Source organism: Onychostruthus taczanowskii, unplaced genomic scaffold (assembly GCF_017590055.1).
Source record: "Onychostruthus taczanowskii isolate IOZ18803 unplaced genomic scaffold, ASM1759005v1 scaffold8, whole genome shotgun sequence".
Lineage (NCBI taxonomy): Eukaryota > Metazoa > Chordata > Aves > Passeriformes > Passeridae > Onychostruthus > Onychostruthus taczanowskii.
This window is the reverse complement of record NW_024505892.1, coordinates 8,330,018-8,350,446: the sequence shown is the minus strand read 5'-3', so window position 1 is coordinate 8,350,446 and position 20,429 is coordinate 8,330,018. Positions and strand designations below refer to the sequence as shown.

Here is a 20,429-nt window from a genome sequence, read left to right as displayed (position 1 = left end):
AAATCTTGGTGAAATGAGTATTTTATGTCATCACAGTTCTTACAAAGCACATCAACTGCAAATGGTCTGCAATAACTTCCACTAAGAACAATGTAACTCCACCAGGTTTGGAGTCATAAGATCTGAGATATATGAATGAATACTAAAATCACAAATACTGACCGGTTTTGGATTCAGTAGTTATTAAAAGATATTTAATATTGCATTATGGAAAAAAATTTGGGTTTTTTTGTCTTACAGCCTACATTTATATAGAACCAAATGGTACTGCATGGAATTATAAAGAATTACACTAAGACATGAACATCATGATACTTTCACAAGTGATAAGAGATTGTCCAGTACAAAAAGTCTACAGCTCTGTAATAGAGAAGGTAACAGACATTTAGGATTTTTAGACTGATCACACAGGGACAAATAAACTTTTTTATGAACCAAGATCCATTAATGACTTTAAAAATGAAAAAATCTACAAAACAAAATCCCTACTGTAATATTGGAATTTTTGAATAATGAATTCATCTATACAAACAGCATTGTTCTCACCAATAGTGTCTGCACAAATGAGAGGCAAACAGATTACGGTGCAGGGATGAGAACAGAAGCCAGGGACAGAGCAAAAAAGCAAATTCATTACACTGCAACTGACACCCCCCCCCAAAAAAAGAAAATTCAATATCGTCTCTCAAAGCTGTTTATCAAAAAGGTGTCAGCAAAAAAATCCTGTGTGTGTCCTGGCAATAGAGCTGAGCTTTACACTGATGCGGCCCTTAGCTAGTATGGTCCAGATACACAAGTTCTCCAGTTGGAAGAAAAACACAATACAGGGAAATGAACACAAAGCTTTAGTTAATGCACAATTCAATAGCTGTATGTCACCTTATTCAAATTTCACCTTCCCCTGTGAGGAACTACTTTTGTTGTTGCTGCTGTTAACCGAAGGTCACACACAAAATCAATTAGGTTGGAAAAGACCTCTGAGATCATCAAGTACAACTATGACTAAACATCACCCTGTCAACTAGAAAAAATTCTTCTAGATGTCCAACCTAAACCTCCCCTGGTGCAGTATAAGATTATGTCCCCTCATCCTGTCACTGAATCAAAGTACACATAGTATGTAAGTTGCCCAGAAAACAGCTAATGCTGTAAAATACTTATAAATGTCAGCAGAAATTAAGCTAGAGCAACAGATAAGACAACACTTACCGTGAGGTTTCTCACAATGCCTTCATAATTAACTGGAAGAATCATAGGTAAGTATTAGTCACCTAAGTTTAAAAAGATCAGATGTAAAATGAAAACATTCCCATCATGTAACACAAATTATAAGTTTCAATAAATTTCTGGGTGTAAGAAATTATTTTTCCAAAGTGAAAACCATACAGAGCAAGATAATCCCTAAACTATCAAGTATTGCTTTTATAAAATTTCAGTTCAGCCTCTCTTCCTCTTGACTACTTATTTACAGCTTTAAATTTAAACTATATTAGTTAAACTTTAGTTAAATTTATTAGTTAAAAGTTAACTATACTTACATTAAACTATATTAGCCACAGTTAGAAAAATAATCCAAGAAGCAAGTTTTCAGAAAAAAAGCAACTAAATGCTGTGTTAATCAAGGTGAATTTTTCTTTGCTAATAAGCCTTTAAAGAAAAAGACACAAATGCAACTACCAGGACAGCAGTTTTGTTTAGCAAATACCCTTAGAAAGAAAGCCAAGCACCAGCTGGCTAAGTTTCAGATGCTTAGGCTCAAGCCAAAAGGGACCATTACATCATGTAGTTTGACATTTTGCATAACACAGGCCCACTACATTTCACAGTTACTCTGTCCTGACTCTGATATCCACCACTTGACTCAAGTACCTAAAGGATTACCCTGGCAAGAGAACCATTCATAACTCCTGCACAGATAGATGCCATGCTACAAAGACAGCTGTGCTAATTCATTGTAATAGAGCACAGGTCCAAAGGAGGAGATGTGCCACTTCTCCTCTTCCTGAAGTTCTCCAGGGAGAATCTGACACTGCATTTGACTCCCATGTGCTCCAAGTAAACATTTTGAACAGTTTAGAATAGCATCAAGCAGTGAAGTAAACAGGACAAAGTCACTGGGGTTGAGGTCTACAAGTTTTAAAGGGTACAAAGAACAATAATCTCAACAGAAAAAAACCAACACACCCAAAAAAAATGCTATGAAATATGAAGAAAGCTTCTGCACTCAACATTAAAAAGTACCAAAAATTGCAGGGATTAAATGTTAGCCTAAAATAAGACTGCTTAACAAATCAGCGTTTAAAATTTGTAAATATTCATTGATTTTTTACTCTGTTTTATTATTTATGTTTATTCGTGGTTTACTCAGTTACTGTCAGGCCATTAGGCCCATTTTTTATAACTAGGAAATATAATACTCAAAATAATATATAAATGACAGTAACAATTTAACATTTCTCTAAGACAGCAATATTGCAAATTTATGCAAAACTTAATGAATAAGGAAATGAGGTGAGATGTGAAGGAAGGATTTTTGGGCTGTCTTGTGCATGGGTGATCTTATTAGAAGGAATGCCATTCACAAAGCAGAAGGCATTTGCAGTTGGTAACTGAGGCAGCCCACAAAATGTTTTCATGTATTTGAATGTGGAATTCAAATATACTTTCAGACTTGGAAAGTCAAATGGTCTTTAAAAACACAATTGCACACACTATTCAGTATTTCCTCTTCATCGTTGTCCAGATTGTAGCTAAGTGCATTCACTCAGGTTTACTAATGGAATACGTGTAAGTATTTGTATTTGAATCCTAAGTTTGTATTTGAAACGTACAAAAACATATAACCCAATAACAAAAGTTAGTTTAGCAACTACATACAAGAGAAATACTCATCTGGAACATTATTAGGTCTTAGGCGAGCTGCAGGACCAGGTACAACTATGAAATCTTGGACATTGTCCAGATAGCTGTTCAGATATGCTGTTTTTCTGCAGCTCCCTACTTCCATCCCTGTAAAAGAAAATACATTTTCTTTTAAAGTGTAAAGTGTAAAGGAATATCAGTGTAGGAACCTTGCTAAGGAAACATGTAACTTCAGTTGTAGAAGTCAGAAATGTAATTTCTCTGATTTTTTTAACAGCAATCCCAAAGCATCTGACCCAAGAAGACCACAATACACATGCATAGAAGATAAAAAACCAAGCACAGATAAACACTATCAGCCAACTCAGCTGAGAAAGACTCTCCAATTTAATAAAAATACAAACTTTCTTCTCTAAAGGGAAAAGAACTATTATGAGCCTAAGAACAGTAGTAATGGTCAGACCAAATAGTAATTCAGCCCAGTATCCTACCTAATAATGTTCAGTACATATATAAAGAAATAACCAATAAGCACAAAATTATTGACTGGTCTTTCTCACAGTATTCTTTATCAGTTTTCAGAAAGGGGCTTCCAGTTGTTCATTGCATTTAAGCTCCTACTTCAAATAATTACTGGCAGGTTTACGCTCCATTAATGTAATAATTTTTATAAGCCTATACAGATATTTGACTTGCATAATTTCCTGTGGCAAAGAGCTTTGCAAGTCAATTTTGTGCTGCATGAAAGTGTGCTTATATTTCATTTGTCAAGAAAAGAAGTAGAAAAAAATGCTTAAATATGTAACTTATAGAAATAATTCCAGATACACAGAAAAGCTAGACAAATAAATCAAAGTTTCATATTCACAGTCTTCTAATAACATATACAGGAACTGATAATAAAAAAAAGAAGACATGGCTTGTCTTTTCAGTTCCTCAGCAGTTTGTAAACTGTTGCTGTGCAATGTAGTTAAAAGACAGAAGAAATCGAAATATATCTTTTTACAGTACACATTTTCTATTCTATTTCTTTTATCATCTGGTAATAGTCAGAAAAGGAATTAGAAATAAAATATGAAAATTACTTAATTCCTCCCTATGTTCTCCACTTCTTTACCCCTTCATAAAATAGTCTGACTCTCTCACACTATTTGTCATATCATCTTAATAATATAAAACATATTTTATAGGTATTACTTGCTTTGTTAACCTTGCCAGAAACATATAAGTATAAATTCAGAATATTACTTTATAAAGACAGTTCTTCAAAGTTGTGATATATTTTATAAAATCAAATTTACCATGATCTGATATAAAAATAATGTTCAGGCATTTATGCAAATTCATTTGCTTTAGACCATCCATCAGCATCCCTACTATTTTGTCCACTCTCTGTAATGCCATAATGACCTGCAGGACAAAAATAAGAATGTAAAGTGTTAAAAATACTGTTAAATATGTCTAAATAAAAATGAGAGCCTGCAGACTGTATATCACCTGCATGTTTCAGAGTTACCTCCACCTACAGAAGATTGCCTATGTCTACACTATACAGCACTTAGCCCAATTTTTTTTCTGCATACTGCACCAAGAAAGAAACAGCTACACCTTTTTATGTTCTATTTCAGTTGCAGATGCTTTAAAAAAAAAGGAAAATAACCCTGAACAAAAGCATCAAACAAAAAACACCTCACAGATTAGAACCAGTAAGGGTGGTTTTTAAAGTATGAAACTGAGGATGCTTGTTGCATTGTGCTTGGGCACAGCCAAAGACAGCAAGGAATGACAAAGGATGCAGATACTAATGTGCCAGATAGAAGAGAGGAAGCCAAGCCTGCAATACCCTTCCTCAAAATGCCTGTTGGGAATTGGAGCAAACTGTCCCTGAAATCGTGCTCTGAGACTAATATCCAGTCAAAATACTCTAAAGAAACTGAAAAAGCCAAACAATGAACTACTAGTCTAGCACTGGTTGTGATCAGGGGTCTGGGGCCCTAGCTGACTTGCAGAGGTACAGCAATGGAGCTACTTTTGAATACTTGCTAGGTTAAAAAAAAAAAAAGTATTTTCCAATGAAGTAATTCTGTCACCTCACTGAACTACTAGTACAAGCTGTCTTGCTTTGTATTAACAAAGAGATGCTCCTGCAGAGACTATATGCAAATCCTCAGCCTCCTCCTCTCCACAGCATTCCTGACATACAGAACTTTAGATCCACTTATTAAGCAAAGAAAAAGATAACCAATTTAATCAAGTTCCCTATACTGCAGCTCCAATTATGTCTGTTACTTCTTACGCAAATAGCAACTAATCACAGCTCAAGAGGAATTGGCAAGAGTTTTTTTTACTCTTATCACCACTGAAGCGAAATACCTATTTATGATGCCTAAACTCCCTGACTGTTCAAGATGGGAGAATTTTACAAAGGTCCTGAATTTCCAAGAACTTTTTCCTTTGAATTTTTTTACTTTGGCATTTTAAAATGTAAAGTTATTCAGTACTTTTTAAGACAGTAGCAGTCCCAAAGGCTTCTTACTTATAGAATAAATCACAGACTGTGATGAGGCCAATGTTCCTTTCATCTGTCTCTTTCTGAGAAAGCATAAATTATAACTGCAGGGAAATAAAGCCAAAATCCACCTAACCTTAGCACAGAGACTGGGGGGAAATGAATGACAATTGTAACATTGTCATTTTGTCAATTGTAACATACTTCACCACCACAACTTGGACATTGTTATACAAACCTCTGCTGTTGCTAAATTGAAATTATACAAATTTTCTGTCCCCATTCCCCTCCCCCGCCAAAAATCAATATCAACCATCAGTAAGCTAGGATGCAAATAAAAGAACATACAAGACATACCCAAACATACATTGGTAATTTAAAAGTTACTGAAATAAAGAATACATGAGAATTCACATGATCTCAGTTAACCTAATGTGAATTATGAAACTTAGAGAGTCAGAGTAAAGTGTCAAATTTAAAAAAAAAAAATTAAGAAACTACAAAACTACTTACTCCGCTGCTTACTGGTCCAAACTTATGGCCCGAGGAATCTGGTTCTTCTAAATACAGAGTGTAAAAGTGTGGTCTATATCAAACAGTACCAAAAATGTAATATTTTACATACATGTTGAGACAGTTTGAAGAGATTATATTTCAACAATGGAGATCACATATTGGAAATAACGCTGTCATTCAGAGAAAAAATACATTATACTGAGAGATGCAACTTAATTTAAAAAGTTTTCAGTCATAGAAACAGGTTTGCACTAAATAATATTTCAACATTGTTAGAATAAAGCGTAAGATATTGTTTAAAACAGAAATTGTGTTTACAAAGTAATTAATTGCAATACTCCTCAAACAGGAACTCACACTCACAAATGTATACCCACCTTTCATCTTCAGGCAGCTGCAGCCAGCGAAGGACAGTCACCACTCTTTCTTCAAAGGGGATTGAGCTACATCAAAATAATATAGAATCAACCATCCATGTATTTCCAAGAGCTAAATATTTTAGCCATACATTATCAAAAAATCACTGTACTTTAGTAGAAAAAAAAATCATTATAGGCTTTTCAGCAGGATACAAATTTGTCCATGCTAATTGCCTGTGACTCTAGAGGAATTTATGGCCTGATCTGAATCTCCCTTGAATATTGTTCCCAATATGATTAGAATAATGCTCCCAGTACTGCTTATGCTTATTATACAAAGCAAATAATTGGCATCAAGGTGCAAAGTCACATGCAGGCTTTTATTCCTATATTATGTTTTGAAAAATTCCTGGTTTAGGAGTGGGATTGGGTATTTTAAATTTAAATAGGTTGAATAAAATTTTCTCATACTAGGTTACAAAGTAGATCCCTGCATCAATTACTGAAGTAGACCAACAATAAGCACGTTGACCTTTAACAACACTAGGCACCCACAAAGTAAGTATTCAGTGTTTAACACAAGTTCAAGTAACAGTGCATCATCGGTTCCTAGGGAAGAAAATATAGGCAGCAAATCAAGAGTCAAAAATTCCATCCTGTATGAAGGGTGTAAGAACAGAAAATAATCCTAAAATAGAAATGAGAAGCCTGATTTCTTGGGCAAGATTTGAGATTATAAAATAAATGGTGATAAACATTTTCATTAAGCAGAAAATGTTTAATTGCAGTGAAGAGCAATCACTGACTAAAATATGAGTGCCTTAATATTTTCAAAATCTGCAATGAAAATAATTTTAAATTGGAACAGCTTACCAAAGTCCACAGTAAAACTTTAGTTTCCATAGACAATATCACATCATCATTCACTTATCCATTCACTCATGAGAAGTTTATATTGAAATATTCTACACCAGCCTCAAAAGGTTTGTATAAATAGAGTAAAGCACTAGAGCTTCAAAGCTGGTTATGCTTTTTACACATCTTACCATTAAAATATTTCTTGAGGAATGAAAAGATAATTAAACAAAGGCTCTACATTATACTGAAACAAAGTTAATTGGATCCTAGCCTTTTTTCCCCATTTCCACAAAATTATTTAAAAAAGAAGGGAAAAAAGGTATGCTTTCTCTGGCATCTGTCCCACTGCAATCATTAAAGTCAAATATTCCTCCAAGAGAAAGGCATTTACATACCTATTGTATATTTCATACAGGTTTGGAAAGGTTCCATTCACTGCTACATCAGACCCAGGCCAGAAGAAGGTCCCTGCTTTCAGCCCTTGGTACATGGCGGTGAGCCAAATCTGCCGGAGAACATTCGCCATTGTTAGCGCCCGTCACCGAATCGGCTGAGAGACTGCCAGGCCCACCGCCCCTGACCAACTGCACACCCTTCGGCGAGATCAGAAACCAACTGTTACACACAGCACTCCAGTCCATCTTGCCTGCCATTGTATCTGCAGCTACACTTGGGAGGCTGATTCCTTGTGGCAATCACCCGCATCCCTGCTGCTGCAATGCCACGGAGAGCCAGGACAGAGGTAGGAAGCATTAGCAGAAATGCAACAGTAGAGCCACAGCTGAACGCCAGGAACGGGAAATGTCTCAAAAGCAGTGACAAAAGAAGGGGTGGCAATATTCCAAGGACCAATGTCCCACACACTCTTGACATATGGAAACAGCATTTTGGTCAGTCCTTTTGATTTTACTGCTGCTCTCATGGTTTACAGATTTATGCCTTCTGCATGCTTCCTGCCTAACTCGTACATCACTCTATTCTCAGTGGCCTGCAAGTTCTACACCTGTGTGTTCTGGTTACAAGGAAAAACAAACAAACAAACAAACAAAACAAAACAAACAACAACCAAAAAACCCCCAGTCTTCCGCATATATTAAACAGTTACATCTGGTCCCTTGCTATTTTTCAGGCTAGTGCTCATTTAAATTTTTCCATGCCACTTCATTTTCATGGCAATCTCATCAGTTCTGCCATAGGTATATGATCGAGCTGAGATAATTTCTTTTAAAAGCACATCTTTAGACTTATAAGTAATTTAAGCAGAGCATAAACCTTTATTATTGTTTCTTATTACTCAATCTTATTGGTCTGCTGATTTCCTCACAGAAGTTAACTGCAAGCCCACTCATGTTAAAAACAGATGAAAATCTGGTAGCTATATTAGCTATTTTGAGCTAGCATTCTCCTTGGGGAAAATTCCATTTAAGTTCAACAAAAGCTGTTACATTTTGTTTCATTTGTTATTTTGCAGCTCTAGCACTTCCTAGTGGTGCTGAGTAACGCTTCTTGGCTGACTTAGAACTACCCTCTGTCCTCTTTCAACATCACTATGCACCCAAGCCATATTAAGTAACATAACAGGGTGATGTACATTCTCAGAAGGGTATTAATACTTACAGGCTGGCCTTGGTACCACTGTGGATTAAACTTCTCCTCACTTTTAAGGGTGAAGGATGCATTTCTTTTGGGGTCATACATCTTGTTATCAATTATACCGTGAGATTCAGGATACAGCCCCTGTAATTGAGAGTATGCTTTGTTGCAATGCTCTAAAGAAAAAGAACCTTCCAGCGACTCAAACACGTCCTTTAGACAAATGTATCCATTGAATAGTCACTCTGCTGGCGACTTCTACTCCACCAGTAGCTCAGGAGCCAAATTTAGCAGCATCATCTCTCATTGCATCCAAGCCCTACCTTCCCACCCTTATTTGCTTCTCAGTGAGAGTTAAAAAATATTAGGCACTGTCCTTTGGGATCCAACTGAAAGACAGTGTTTGAGTTCACACATTTGTTGTATCTTTAGTACCAAAGACAAAGCAATCATCTATGCTAGACCTCCATCACATGAGCAAAAGCTCTAGCTCTAGAAAACCATTACATGAGCAGTCAAAGAAGTGCAGGTACCAGGTCTTGGTTAGTTTTAGCAGACTTTGTGCTCTCTCTTTAATCAGACTAGCTTCTTTTTACATTTATCAGGGATAAAGCACCACCACGATTAGGACCTTGCTACTTTTCACAAAAATGAGGAGTGGAGATAAAGCTCTGCACTGTACACCTCACATGGTTGCTGGGCATGACTAAGGACTCTTAGCTGCATATTCAGTCATGGAGATTTGTCAGGATTACACAATTAAGCACCTCATTCCTGACCTTGTGCTCCCACCAAAGGTCTTGACAAACTGGGAAGATAAGAAAGTGCAGATCCTAGTATTTGATTGAATTTTAGTTTTGGCATGATGAAACTAAACAGGATGTCCTGGATTCGAGCCCTGCATTTGTGTTGAGAACCTCAATTTTTCTTTTTCCTCCTACATGCAAGAAGTGTCAAATTTACAATATCAGCTTTGTGACATTTCTATGCAGGCTTAGGTACAGTCCATCACACAGAGCCACTATCAGCATGATGCTCAAATCTTTCCTCTCATTTCATACCCTTCTTTTCATCATGCCAGGCTACTTTAATGAAGTGGAATAAGGTTGGCAACTTAAAGCAGTTAGGTTGCTCCCACTCCAAGAGAGGAAACTGCAATTTAGTGGAAATAGTTACACAAATGAGGAGTTGTAAAGTGATGGAACCTTTTGGCTATACAGGATTTTTCACAGCTACTCTTGGAAGGACTGGATTTACTAACATTAGATCTGGCCACTTAGCTGTAGTGTTATATAACAGCTGTTAACCTAAGTTACATAAATATAATACATAATTTTTCCTGTTCTGAAGGGAAAGCAAATTATTTTAATAATGCATCAAAATATACTATTCCCTTGGAGAAAACTTGATAATGAACAGTAGTGGAAACATATTATACAAGAATTCTTACTGTGACAATGGAGTAATGGTTGGGAAAGGTTTTTGAAGGATACACTGGTCTCATACTTGAAGTGTATGTTCCACATTTCTCTAGAGGAAGTAACAAAGAGAGTCAGCAAAATTACTGAAATAAAAATCTTGCAAGTTTCTCTCAAGACAATGTATAGCTATTAAAAAAACCCAAAACCAACATAACATATTTCCAGAAAGTTTTCAGTCTTCAAAATTGTGGACTTTTCTTCCCATATTCATTTACAAGCTGACTAAAAGCCTATTAACACAAATTTTATACATTCCTAATGGCTGACTGCAATGGTCACATGAGCAAAACCTACAGCCTTTGTGAAAAGTATGTCCAGATAAGAATGAAAAATGAAAGAAATCACACCCTCCAAAGTTGCCCTGTTATGCAGTAAATGCAGTCAGCACCTTGAGACCAACCAGACACTTAACCCTGGGTGCTCCCAGAGGAGAGGTGAAGTGGCCACTGACACAGTGGTGCCTGGCTCTCTAAGCCATCTGTCAAATTATTGCTTGTTTTTCAATGTTCCTTTCTTGTTTGTGGGGCTTTTAAAATATAAAAAATAAGCCCTTATTCTAGGATGTATGTCAAAGTTTTCTTTATCTCAATATACAAATCATATGGCTTTAGGGAGATTAGCATACAGTATTTGCTAGTATGAAGAAGCATTAGTAAGGCCAAAACAGCTGGCAAACCTTATTTAAGGGGTCTAAATTTCTATCAGCAAATGAGTGGGCCTAAATTTTCAGAAAGAAAAAAAAAGGTTTTCATGACAACTTAAAAAATACCAAAACTGCTTCAACAGATGCTACAGAACCGAAACTAATGACCCTATAAGGCGAACATCACTGCAACATCTTCACTGACTCTGTGTAATTACACATAATATAAATAGAATAGAAATTAAAGGATTCATAACATAGGAGGTGTTGCATCAAGGCACTTTGAACTCATTGGATTAGGGCTTCAATTAGATTTCAGTTGAAATAACACATTTCAGCTAATGAGGATAAAAGAAGCCAGGCCAGAAAAAGAATTCCTCTCAAGTCACACAGGCTTCACCTCCCACACTTGCATTCTATAAGTAACTAATAATCACTTGTATCTTCTTTTATTACTGGAAAACACCTAGCACATTTCAACTACTTCCAAATCTGTTGTTGAGACTGTCTTCCAAAATCTTAGTTTTTTGGTGTGGGTGTCTGGGGAGGTTGGCTTGTTTTGTTTTGTTTTGCTTTGCTTTTTAAAGTAATAGAGAAACACACTTAAAAAGTTTTGCCAAGAATCCTAGGGGGGTTTTGGTAGGACTTTCCACCAGAGTTATCAGTATTCTTTGTGGCTCATTGGATTAGATAAAGATGTTTTAAGACAAAAGGATCATTTATCTAAAACTTAAAATACCACAGCGTAATTGTATATGAAAACGTCTTCTCTGAACACCACACGTGCCCAGCAAGACTATTCCTGGATTCACTAAAATCCCTCAGCTCCATGCTGAATTGTTCATCTTTCAAATAGCAGGAAGAGCAAATGTATAACAAAGCATGGCAAAAGTGAAATTATGATAGTCTTACAGGCATCTACTCTGACAGATTTCTCCAAGACGACACCAAAATATCACTGTAAGCATGGCTGAATTAACAGGACCAAATAATGGCAATATTTTTATCTACTGGAATTCTACCCTTGTCATCAAATGCTTTGAAGATGAAAATCCAGGCATTTAGCACAGTTCTAATTTAACACAGAACCAGGCAGTCCCATAAGTTACTGAATGTGACTAGCTGTTCACTGCTCTGTAAGTGCTGTCATTCTTAAACTCTTTTTGAAAATTTAATAGTTCTATAAATGGACAGCTGTGAACTCTAAAATTATTTAATACAATTTTTCTGCAATAGTTAAGCAATTTATTCACTATTGTTACCTGTCTACACAGAGAAATAGATTTCATTACCCTTTTCTGAACACTGAAGTCCTGCAGGAGTATTTACTAACTCATATATTAGTTTATTTTTACAATATGACTGCTTCCACCATTTTTGGACACATGGAACATAAAGCACATAAGAGATTTGAAGCCACAGTCCCTCCTTAGGGACACCAAATTTCATTAATGAGAATATTTTTCTCTTACTAAAGAAAATTTGCTTTATCTGAGCATTTCACCAAATTTTTACTATGAGAGAAAAAAGAAGAAAGCTGAAGATTCCATAGCACAGTGTATAGCAAAGCCCTTCTAGCATATTACCAAAGAATGATCCAGAGTACTTTAGAACCATAAGCATAATGCAGAATTAATACTTGCCCCCAGACTGGGACAAGTATTTTTTTGGATATAAAACATGCATTATTAGGCATTCTGGTATTAGAATATTTTAAAAATATACGTTTTGACCATAAAAAACCTTGTCACTGTGGAGAAGTGAAATGACTTTGATGAAGATACAAATGTATTTGTATTTCTTAGTGGTCAGATTTTGTCATAGGCTCAGTGCAAAGAGAAGTGCAAGTTAATTATAGAAGTCAATGAGAGAAGTTCCACTGTAGTCTATCCAGACCAAAGAATGAAGAAACTTCACATGTGTAAGTGGATACTGCAGACTGGAGGTCCTACACATGCTTTGTGACATTTCTATCTTGTATCTCAGGCAGAGCTAGAATAATTTGTACGAGCTAGCCTCTCCTAGAAATGTCCCAGAAATTTTGTCCGGTTTAAATTTTTTATAACTGCGTCTAATGAAAACTTTGCAAATATCTTATTTTATTCTAGCACGGAACAAAACTAAAAGGAACCCAAAACCTCAGATACATCTGCGAATTGTTATCCTCTGGAATGCTTCAAGTTGTAACAACCACTGTGTAAAAAAGCAAGTATTTTTACTGATTTATTTTTAGTCAAACTGAAACCAGGCACCCCAGGTAGTAATTTCGGAATGTCAAGAAGATTGGCATATTTTTCAGACAAGAAATATCATCAGTTCTCTACAGACTGCAGCCAAAACAGAAACAGGAAAAGTAACTAAAATTATTTAGACACCACCAAATCAAGTAAGACACTAAAAAAGCTGGGGAATATTTCTTCTGGAAATGTTTGCTAAATTAAGGTTTTCCTGGATTCATTACATTTCCACCAGCCCTTCTATATCATCTCCTCTTAGTCTATTCCTCCTCTGTCTTCGTTTTCCAAATATAATCAAATGCTTTTCATATTCCAAAGCCATTCCACCTAAATATGAGATGACAAGTATTACAGAGTAAAAAGGATCTACTTCTGTTTTGAAGAAATATAATAACCTCACAGCAAAAAAAAAAAAAAAAAAAAAAAAAAAAAAAATCCACCTCCTAAATATAACAGGGGCTATAACTTATAAGATTTCAATGAAAATCAAAAGGGCCCTTTCCTCAAGCCCTCTCTTTCTTGCCCTTCCACTCTCCAACACCTGAAGTTCTTTGTGCATGGGTGTTCTTTAGGGCAACAACTTCCATATTCATGGCAGAAGAGTGAGGATTTTAAAGAGTGAGGAAAGCTGCATTTGTGTTTTTTTCAGGTAAGACATCATAATAGTTCTTAGACAAAGAAACTACTCACGTAATTTGCTAATAACAGGTAGAAGTCCACCCCAAGTCTGCAAATATTCCGCTCTGAAGCCATCCAATGAAAATAGCAACACTGGAGACTTGGTAAATCTGAACAAACAGAAACTGAATATTAAAAGACAGACTCTGAGAAACAGTTTCCTATCACTAATTTCAAGAAAGTTTGCCCAGACTGTGGGAATGTTCATTATGAGGCTGTAAGCCAGGCAAGGAAGTCCTCCTCAGCAGAAATTTTGCTGGCACAGTGGTGAGCAAACTGCTCCGGTCCCTCTGCTTGAAGGCTGGCAGAGCAATCTGCACCCAAAGAGGCTGAGGTCTGCAGCAGGGCATGCACAGAAAAGTCATGGCAAGGCCTGATTTCAAACACACCTTTAAGGTGAACAAGCCAACATGCTCAGGTGATCCATCTGGTGGATTTGCTACTCCTTATCTTTAAATCAGTCCCACTGAAGCTACACTCAACCCCTCCAACCCCATTCTCCCATTCCAAGCTAAGAGCAGGGAAAGAAACAAGGCAATGCAAAGCCAAACTTTCCTTTATTCACTTTCCTCCTCAACAACCTGTAACCTAGATGAAAAAAAAAGGATTGTTTATATACATATATATATATATATATATATATATAGTGCACATATATAGTGCACAGAACTGTAAGCAAGTCTAACGTACAGGGTATGTTAAATCAGCAACTAAAATACATACTTTTCCTCTCATCTTACAAAGATTATCCAACCAAAAAGAACTTGCTTACTGCCCCAGAAGTCCTACCCATCTCCAAACTCAAAAATGTGGCCCTGTGACTGGAAACACTGTAACAGCATTTCTGCTAGGAACTTGACAGATAAAGCCAGATACTGATTTCACTGGAACCAACAAAAACAAAATCTCCCCTTCCAGTCTCCACAGGACCCATGTTTTCCAGTCTTGACTTGCTCCCAAATTCAGCCCTGTTCAAACAATTTCTCTCCAACTGTAAGTACTTAAAACATTGCATCACAGACAGGAATAGTAACTTCTGTAACATCAGTAACTTCTTCCTTGAAGAAAACATACCCTGTGTTTGACCTATAGACATGAGGGCATGTGAGACTGAAAAAAAAAATTACTGCTGGGCAGCAATAACTATTGAAAATACGGAATTTCATAAAACAATTTACTATTTATAATATTATAATATTAATATATTGGTTTATTGCCAGCTCATTTTCCCTTTTTATATTTACTTTTTTAAAACTTTGTTATACTCTAGTTTCCAAAAATAAAACAGCAAGGATAGAAGACAAATATTATTTATGAAGTGTTGACAATTTCTTTAGTGATGTACGCCACAAAAGAAAGCTGAAGAGCCATTTACAAATGAAACATTTATAAGCTGTGTGTCAGTCAAACAAATGTAACTATATTAAAGTAAGGAATAGTCAGGCAACCAAAACATGTCCATCTTAAGAAAATTTTAATGAACAATTTGGATGACAGTTCAGCCAAAAGAATTTCATTAGTCAGAATTATCACATAGCCTACCCTATATCCCAGACAGAACAAAACATTTAGATGCATTTCTAAGATGTATGTTTGTAGCCTGCTTTTTAATTTATATGGCACAGGTGGGAACAAGAAATGAGTAATTTTCAGGTCAAAACTAAAGTCATATGGCAGAACACAGTAAGGAAACTTTATGCACTACCTTTGCCCATATTACAAGTATATTTTTGCACCACGGATTCTGATCTCTGCAAGTTTTGCAGAAATACCTTCTCCACGTCTAAAAATGGTCACTGCAAAGTTCTGTGCAATAAAATGTGAACTTTGAGGCAAAGGCTGTTCAATATTACTTACCAACAAGTCTAACTTAAAAAAAAAAAAAGAAAAAAACAAACCAAAACCAGAAAACCCCACCAAACTTAAAACAAGCACTTAGAAAGGGACTTTACGCAACTGTTTCTGGTTTGGCATTTACAAGTAAACCAACTGTTAAATACATGTTTTGGTTGTCTGCAAATCTAGCTACCGACCCCTTCGCACATGTAAAATTAAACTTGGCAAAATAGGCCATTGCCACAATGAGGGCAATTGCCCATTTCACTTCTTCTATCTCTACTCATGCCAAAAGTCATATATTTAGTGATCTGCCCTAGTGCTCAGGGAAGCAAAGCATGACAGACCGTGTTAAACTGCACTCTCTTTGGAACAGCTCCAGTAAAATCCCCTGACAAATCGACCCAAGCTCCATTCTGAGGTATATCAGCCACTTCCACGCATTTTTCCTGTCAGTGGCCAAGACTGCACTTGCTACTTAATGAATGGGCTGCCATGAGCAAGCAAGCCTGGGAGGCTCAAATTTTGGTCCTGTTGGTGATTCATGCTGGCTGTGTCCAAACAGTAAGACAAGAGCGTTTCACAGCTCTTGGATAAATAGGTATGCCACAGTCACATCCTGACTCCAAACTGAAGGAAATGCAGTAGCAATTATCCCCTCCTATAAACTGGCTTCTATGGAAACATTATGCAGGCAACACAGGCTTGCTGTGGTCCAGTAGGTTCACCAGTCTGGATGATCAAGAGGCCAGAACCATGGAACACATTGCCAAGTTGGCCTCCCTCACTGCAGGCAGGTTAGACCATAATTAAAAGAAAGAGAAAGAAAACAAAATAGGAAGGAAAGAAAGCTCCCTTGAAAAGCTTAATGTAATACCCAGAAGACTTCTCATCCCACACACATTCATACTGCCTATATACAACCATAAAGCACAGGAGGAAATGTTTTCTTTTCCACTAAATGTACAGAAAGCCTCAACAGGAGGCATAAGAGCAATCTCCAGATATAAAGAGAGATCAGCAAAGAGGAAAGTAATCAGATGCTCTTACAACTCAATGAAGATAGGACAAATAGTAATAGGTCTGAAGTACAGAAGAAGACATGAGGACAAAAAGACAGCAAAAAGTCATCAGTAAAGGCATCTATGTAAGTACTAGGATAAACTGCTTAAGTAGGTTTGAATTAGTATTATTTCACTCCTAGAACAGTGGGAATGATTAGATCACTCCTGAGATCTTATAGCCTATTAACTTTATAATCCTATTAAACAATACAGAACCCAGTTTTGAAAAGACTTAGTTGTGTACTTAAAATTAAGTTGTTGATCAGTGAAATCAGTGAGCAGTTCATCTCACTGAAATCAGTGGGATTTCTCAGATTAAGCACCTCATTGAATGCTGTGTCATCTTTTGTCTATTCTGCACCACAGGAACAGCTAAAACTCAGCTAAAACTAAAACAGAATAAAACCAGCAATTGGAACCCACGAAATATGCTATGCACAGAATCAGAATTGATACCCTGAAGTCTCAAAAAGAGCACTGCAACTAAATTCACCTGCACTACTGACTACTACACAGCATAGGAAGAAGCGGATTGTTTACAGAGTTGTTACTTTTGGGAGAGGCTTGTGTGCTAATAGTCCAAGATGAACCTTCAGTCAACACTGCTTGATTCAACTTTGACCACACATCACCCTTTCCTGGGCTGGGTTTTATTGCAACATTTTGGGGGTTACCAGGATTAAAACAATTTTAGAGGAGTAACTATGTATCCCTTTCATGAGCTGAACAGAAAAAAACAAAGAAAAAACCCTAAAAACAAGTTAACCGACAGGAGTTGCCCTACAGCACTTGCGTCAGTAACTTTGACTGTGACTGTGGATCTGCACAAGACTCTTCTTTGTTTACCAACCTCTTGGGGGCAAAGCTTCCTAACCCTGTGTTAGAGAAATCACCATTGTAGACTCTGTTCCCAGCAAGAAGTTCCAAATGGCTCCTCAACTCAGAAAAAAATTCAACGACAAAAACTTCAAGAAGTGCCTGGCTACCAGCTTCCTACACAGGGGATTACTGCGGACTTGGACAACAAGCTGAACAGAAGCTCCAGTTTCTGTCCTGATGAAGGTTCTGACATGTCAACAACTGTTAGTGCTCTGAATCAGAGTGGAGGGTACTCAATTGGTATGAAATATTTCACATGGAAATATTTTGTATTCTGTTTGACAGTATTATAACCCCAATGAATAAAAATAGCATGATTTATATATCTTACGTCAAAAATGTAATAACATAAGAACAAAATAAAATGGTTTTACTTTACTAGAAATATCCCACTGCAGTATAATTTCAAAATCAAAATAAAAAGGTGTGTATTTTTTGATACTTGTCAGACAAGAATGTAGTTGTCCCATAACATGTCTCATAACATGTCAAGCAAGTATTCACTACTAGAACATAAATCAATCTAGAATTAAAGTCACTTCTATTGACAGCTTAGACATACAATCATAGTTAATAGTCAAATGTAATTACAAACTTAGTTAGAAGATCCCATAGCAAAAACAATTCAAGTAATACAAGCTTTCTTTCCTGGCTGGGAGCTTTGCTGTACTATTCAAGCCTGAGTGCTGATGCCATAAACCACATGAGTCATTCCTTACACACTGTATACATAACTTGCAGGAGCAGGCCCAATGTGGAGCTGAGCCAGAGGATAAAAGGATCCCATGGCACTTTACACCTTTTAAAGAAAGTAATTCAGACAGCTTGCAAATAGTGCTGTCCCACTCCTGGTGGAGCTGGAACACAGATCTGCCCACAATTTGGAGTCCTGAGGCTGGAAAATGCAAGGTATTGGAAAGGTCTTTTAAATAGACAAGGGAGGGAGACAGGAGTCTAAGATTGCTGGACGGGTCCCAAAATATTTGGAATGGTGGGTATTGTAGCACATGTAGGTCAATAATATGACTGGCAACCAGGCAGAGTTGTCCAGGGCACACATATCTGTGAGAAACACCAGGACTGAGGAATAGGCACATGTTGCAAGTCAAGCAAGTGTTGAGACAGAGCAACCTGATGTGTTAGTAAGCACCAACAAATGTTGGCTGAACAGGGGTTCATCTCTGTCTGGCAGCTGCTTTCACTGTGTGCGTAAAAGGCAAGCAGGTCCCAGGAAGGCACAGCAGGGAAAACAATCTCAAAAATGAAACGCAAGCAAAGAGCAGAGCTATGCAAATATAAAATTTCCTCACCCTTTCGGACACTGAGGTTCAGTAATGTTCTCACACTCTTCTTCAACCCAGCTTGCCTCTCCTTAAAACAAATGAGTGCAATTCATTTTTTAAGACAGTACATTCTTACTGATAGATGCAAGGTTTTTTTCATGTTACTGGATGCTTTTAAAGTCATATTATGTTCTTGCTCTTTCTATACAAATATAGGTACATATGAGAAAGGGTAGTAATTTGTTGATGATACTTACCTTTACAAACAGCTTGATAATTAACACAGCAATCGTTGTTTTCCACACAATCATCTGAACAGGAACAATGATATTCTAGTCGCCTCTTTTCTCCACACCTGAATTTATTGCAGGTCCATATGTGGGCTAAAAAACGGGTGAGAGAGAAAGACAGCACAATGATTAATACATTAATACTGCTGTAAGTCCAGAACTAATAAAGCAAGTGTTAAGTTCAGTCTCAAATCTCTACTCACTGAGAAATAGTTCTCAGGTGTAATAGCGATAATGAGTTATCTCATACATGCATGGTATCACAAACTTGGGCACTTCAGGAAATAGGAACACCCATGACTAAATATCCAAGAGCACAGTCATCTGAACACATCTATGCAGCATATGGATATAAATACCACAGGTCAGAAAGAATCTATTTTACAGATCTCCTGAAATATGGTAATTTATGTGGGTTTAATTTGGTAAGGTCATACTATAGAAAAATTCCCAAAAACTCCATCAGAAAAAAAAATTATCTGAATTTGGAATGCCTAGAAAACAGTGAGCAGCATTAATTTATTCTGACTTGCATCTGAAGTCACAGTGGATTTTACCAGTCATCATCAGGCACTCCAGCCTCTTTCAGCACCTCTTAGTCATAGGCATCACTGCCATTATTTAAGACTCTATACATAAGCTCACAGAAGACCTATTGACTTCAGCTCCACTGCTGATTTTATTGGAGAACAATGATCGTTTCTGAATGGCATATTCCAGTACATTGTATCATTTGAAGACCTGGATGTCCTGGTTGAACATGAATCAGCAGTGCGCTGGTAGTCAGGAGTGCCAAGCCTGTCCTGGGGGGCATCAGGCACAGCATGGCCAGACGGGCAAGGGAGGGGATTGTCCTGCCAGAGCAGGGCACTCCTGCACCGGGGCAGCCTCAAGTGCCGGGGGCAGTTTTGGGTGCCACAATTTAAGTATTAAACTATGAGAAAAGTGCCCAAAGGAGGGCCATGAGGATGGTGAAGGGTCTGGAGGGGAAACCTTATGAGGAGCAGCTGAGGTCACTTGGTTTGTTTAGCCTGGAGAAGAGGAGACTGAGGAAAAGCTCCATTATAGCCTTCAACATTCTCATGAGGGGAAGCAGAGGAGAAGATAAGCAGGTACCAAGCTCTTCACTCTCATGACTAGTGAGAGAGCTCAAGGAAAGAGCATGAAGTTGAATCAGGTGAGCTTTAGGTTAAGTATTATTGTAAGATTTTTCACCCAGAAGGTGGCTGGACACTGGAAAAAGATCCTCAGGGAATGGTGACAGCATCAAGCCTCACAGAGTTCAAGAAGCATTTGCATAACTCTCAGACACATGGTGTGGCTCTTGGCATGTCCTGTGCA

General features: G+C 37.1%; 1 protein-coding gene across 2 annotated transcripts in view; it reads right to left on the bottom strand.

Moving 5' to 3' along the window:
- Positions 1-20,429, bottom strand: part of ENPP1 (ectonucleotide pyrophosphatase/phosphodiesterase 1) — a 52,792-nt gene that overhangs the window by 13,548 nt on the left and 18,815 nt on the right. Inside the window, exons 4-14 of one of the 2 annotated variants that reach the window (XM_041423756.1) lie at positions 19,056-19,181; positions 18,826-18,886; positions 13,749-13,846; positions 10,148-10,227; positions 8,722-8,841; positions 7,500-7,609; positions 6,265-6,330; positions 5,885-5,957; positions 4,164-4,272; positions 2,878-3,009; positions 1,210-1,241 (exon numbers count right to left, since the gene is read on the bottom strand). In XM_041423756.1, coding sequence (XP_041279690.1) covers positions 1,210-1,241; positions 2,878-3,009; positions 4,164-4,272; positions 5,885-5,957; positions 6,265-6,330; positions 7,500-7,609; positions 8,722-8,841; positions 10,148-10,227; positions 13,749-13,846; positions 18,826-18,886; positions 19,056-19,181 — 1,007 coding nt within the window. The remainder of the gene's footprint in view (positions 1-1,209; positions 1,242-2,877; positions 3,010-4,163; positions 4,273-5,884; positions 5,958-6,264; positions 6,331-7,499; positions 7,610-8,721; positions 8,842-10,147; positions 10,228-13,748; positions 13,847-18,825; positions 18,887-19,055; positions 19,182-20,429) is intronic. The other variant, XM_041423757.1, reaches the window with a different exon arrangement.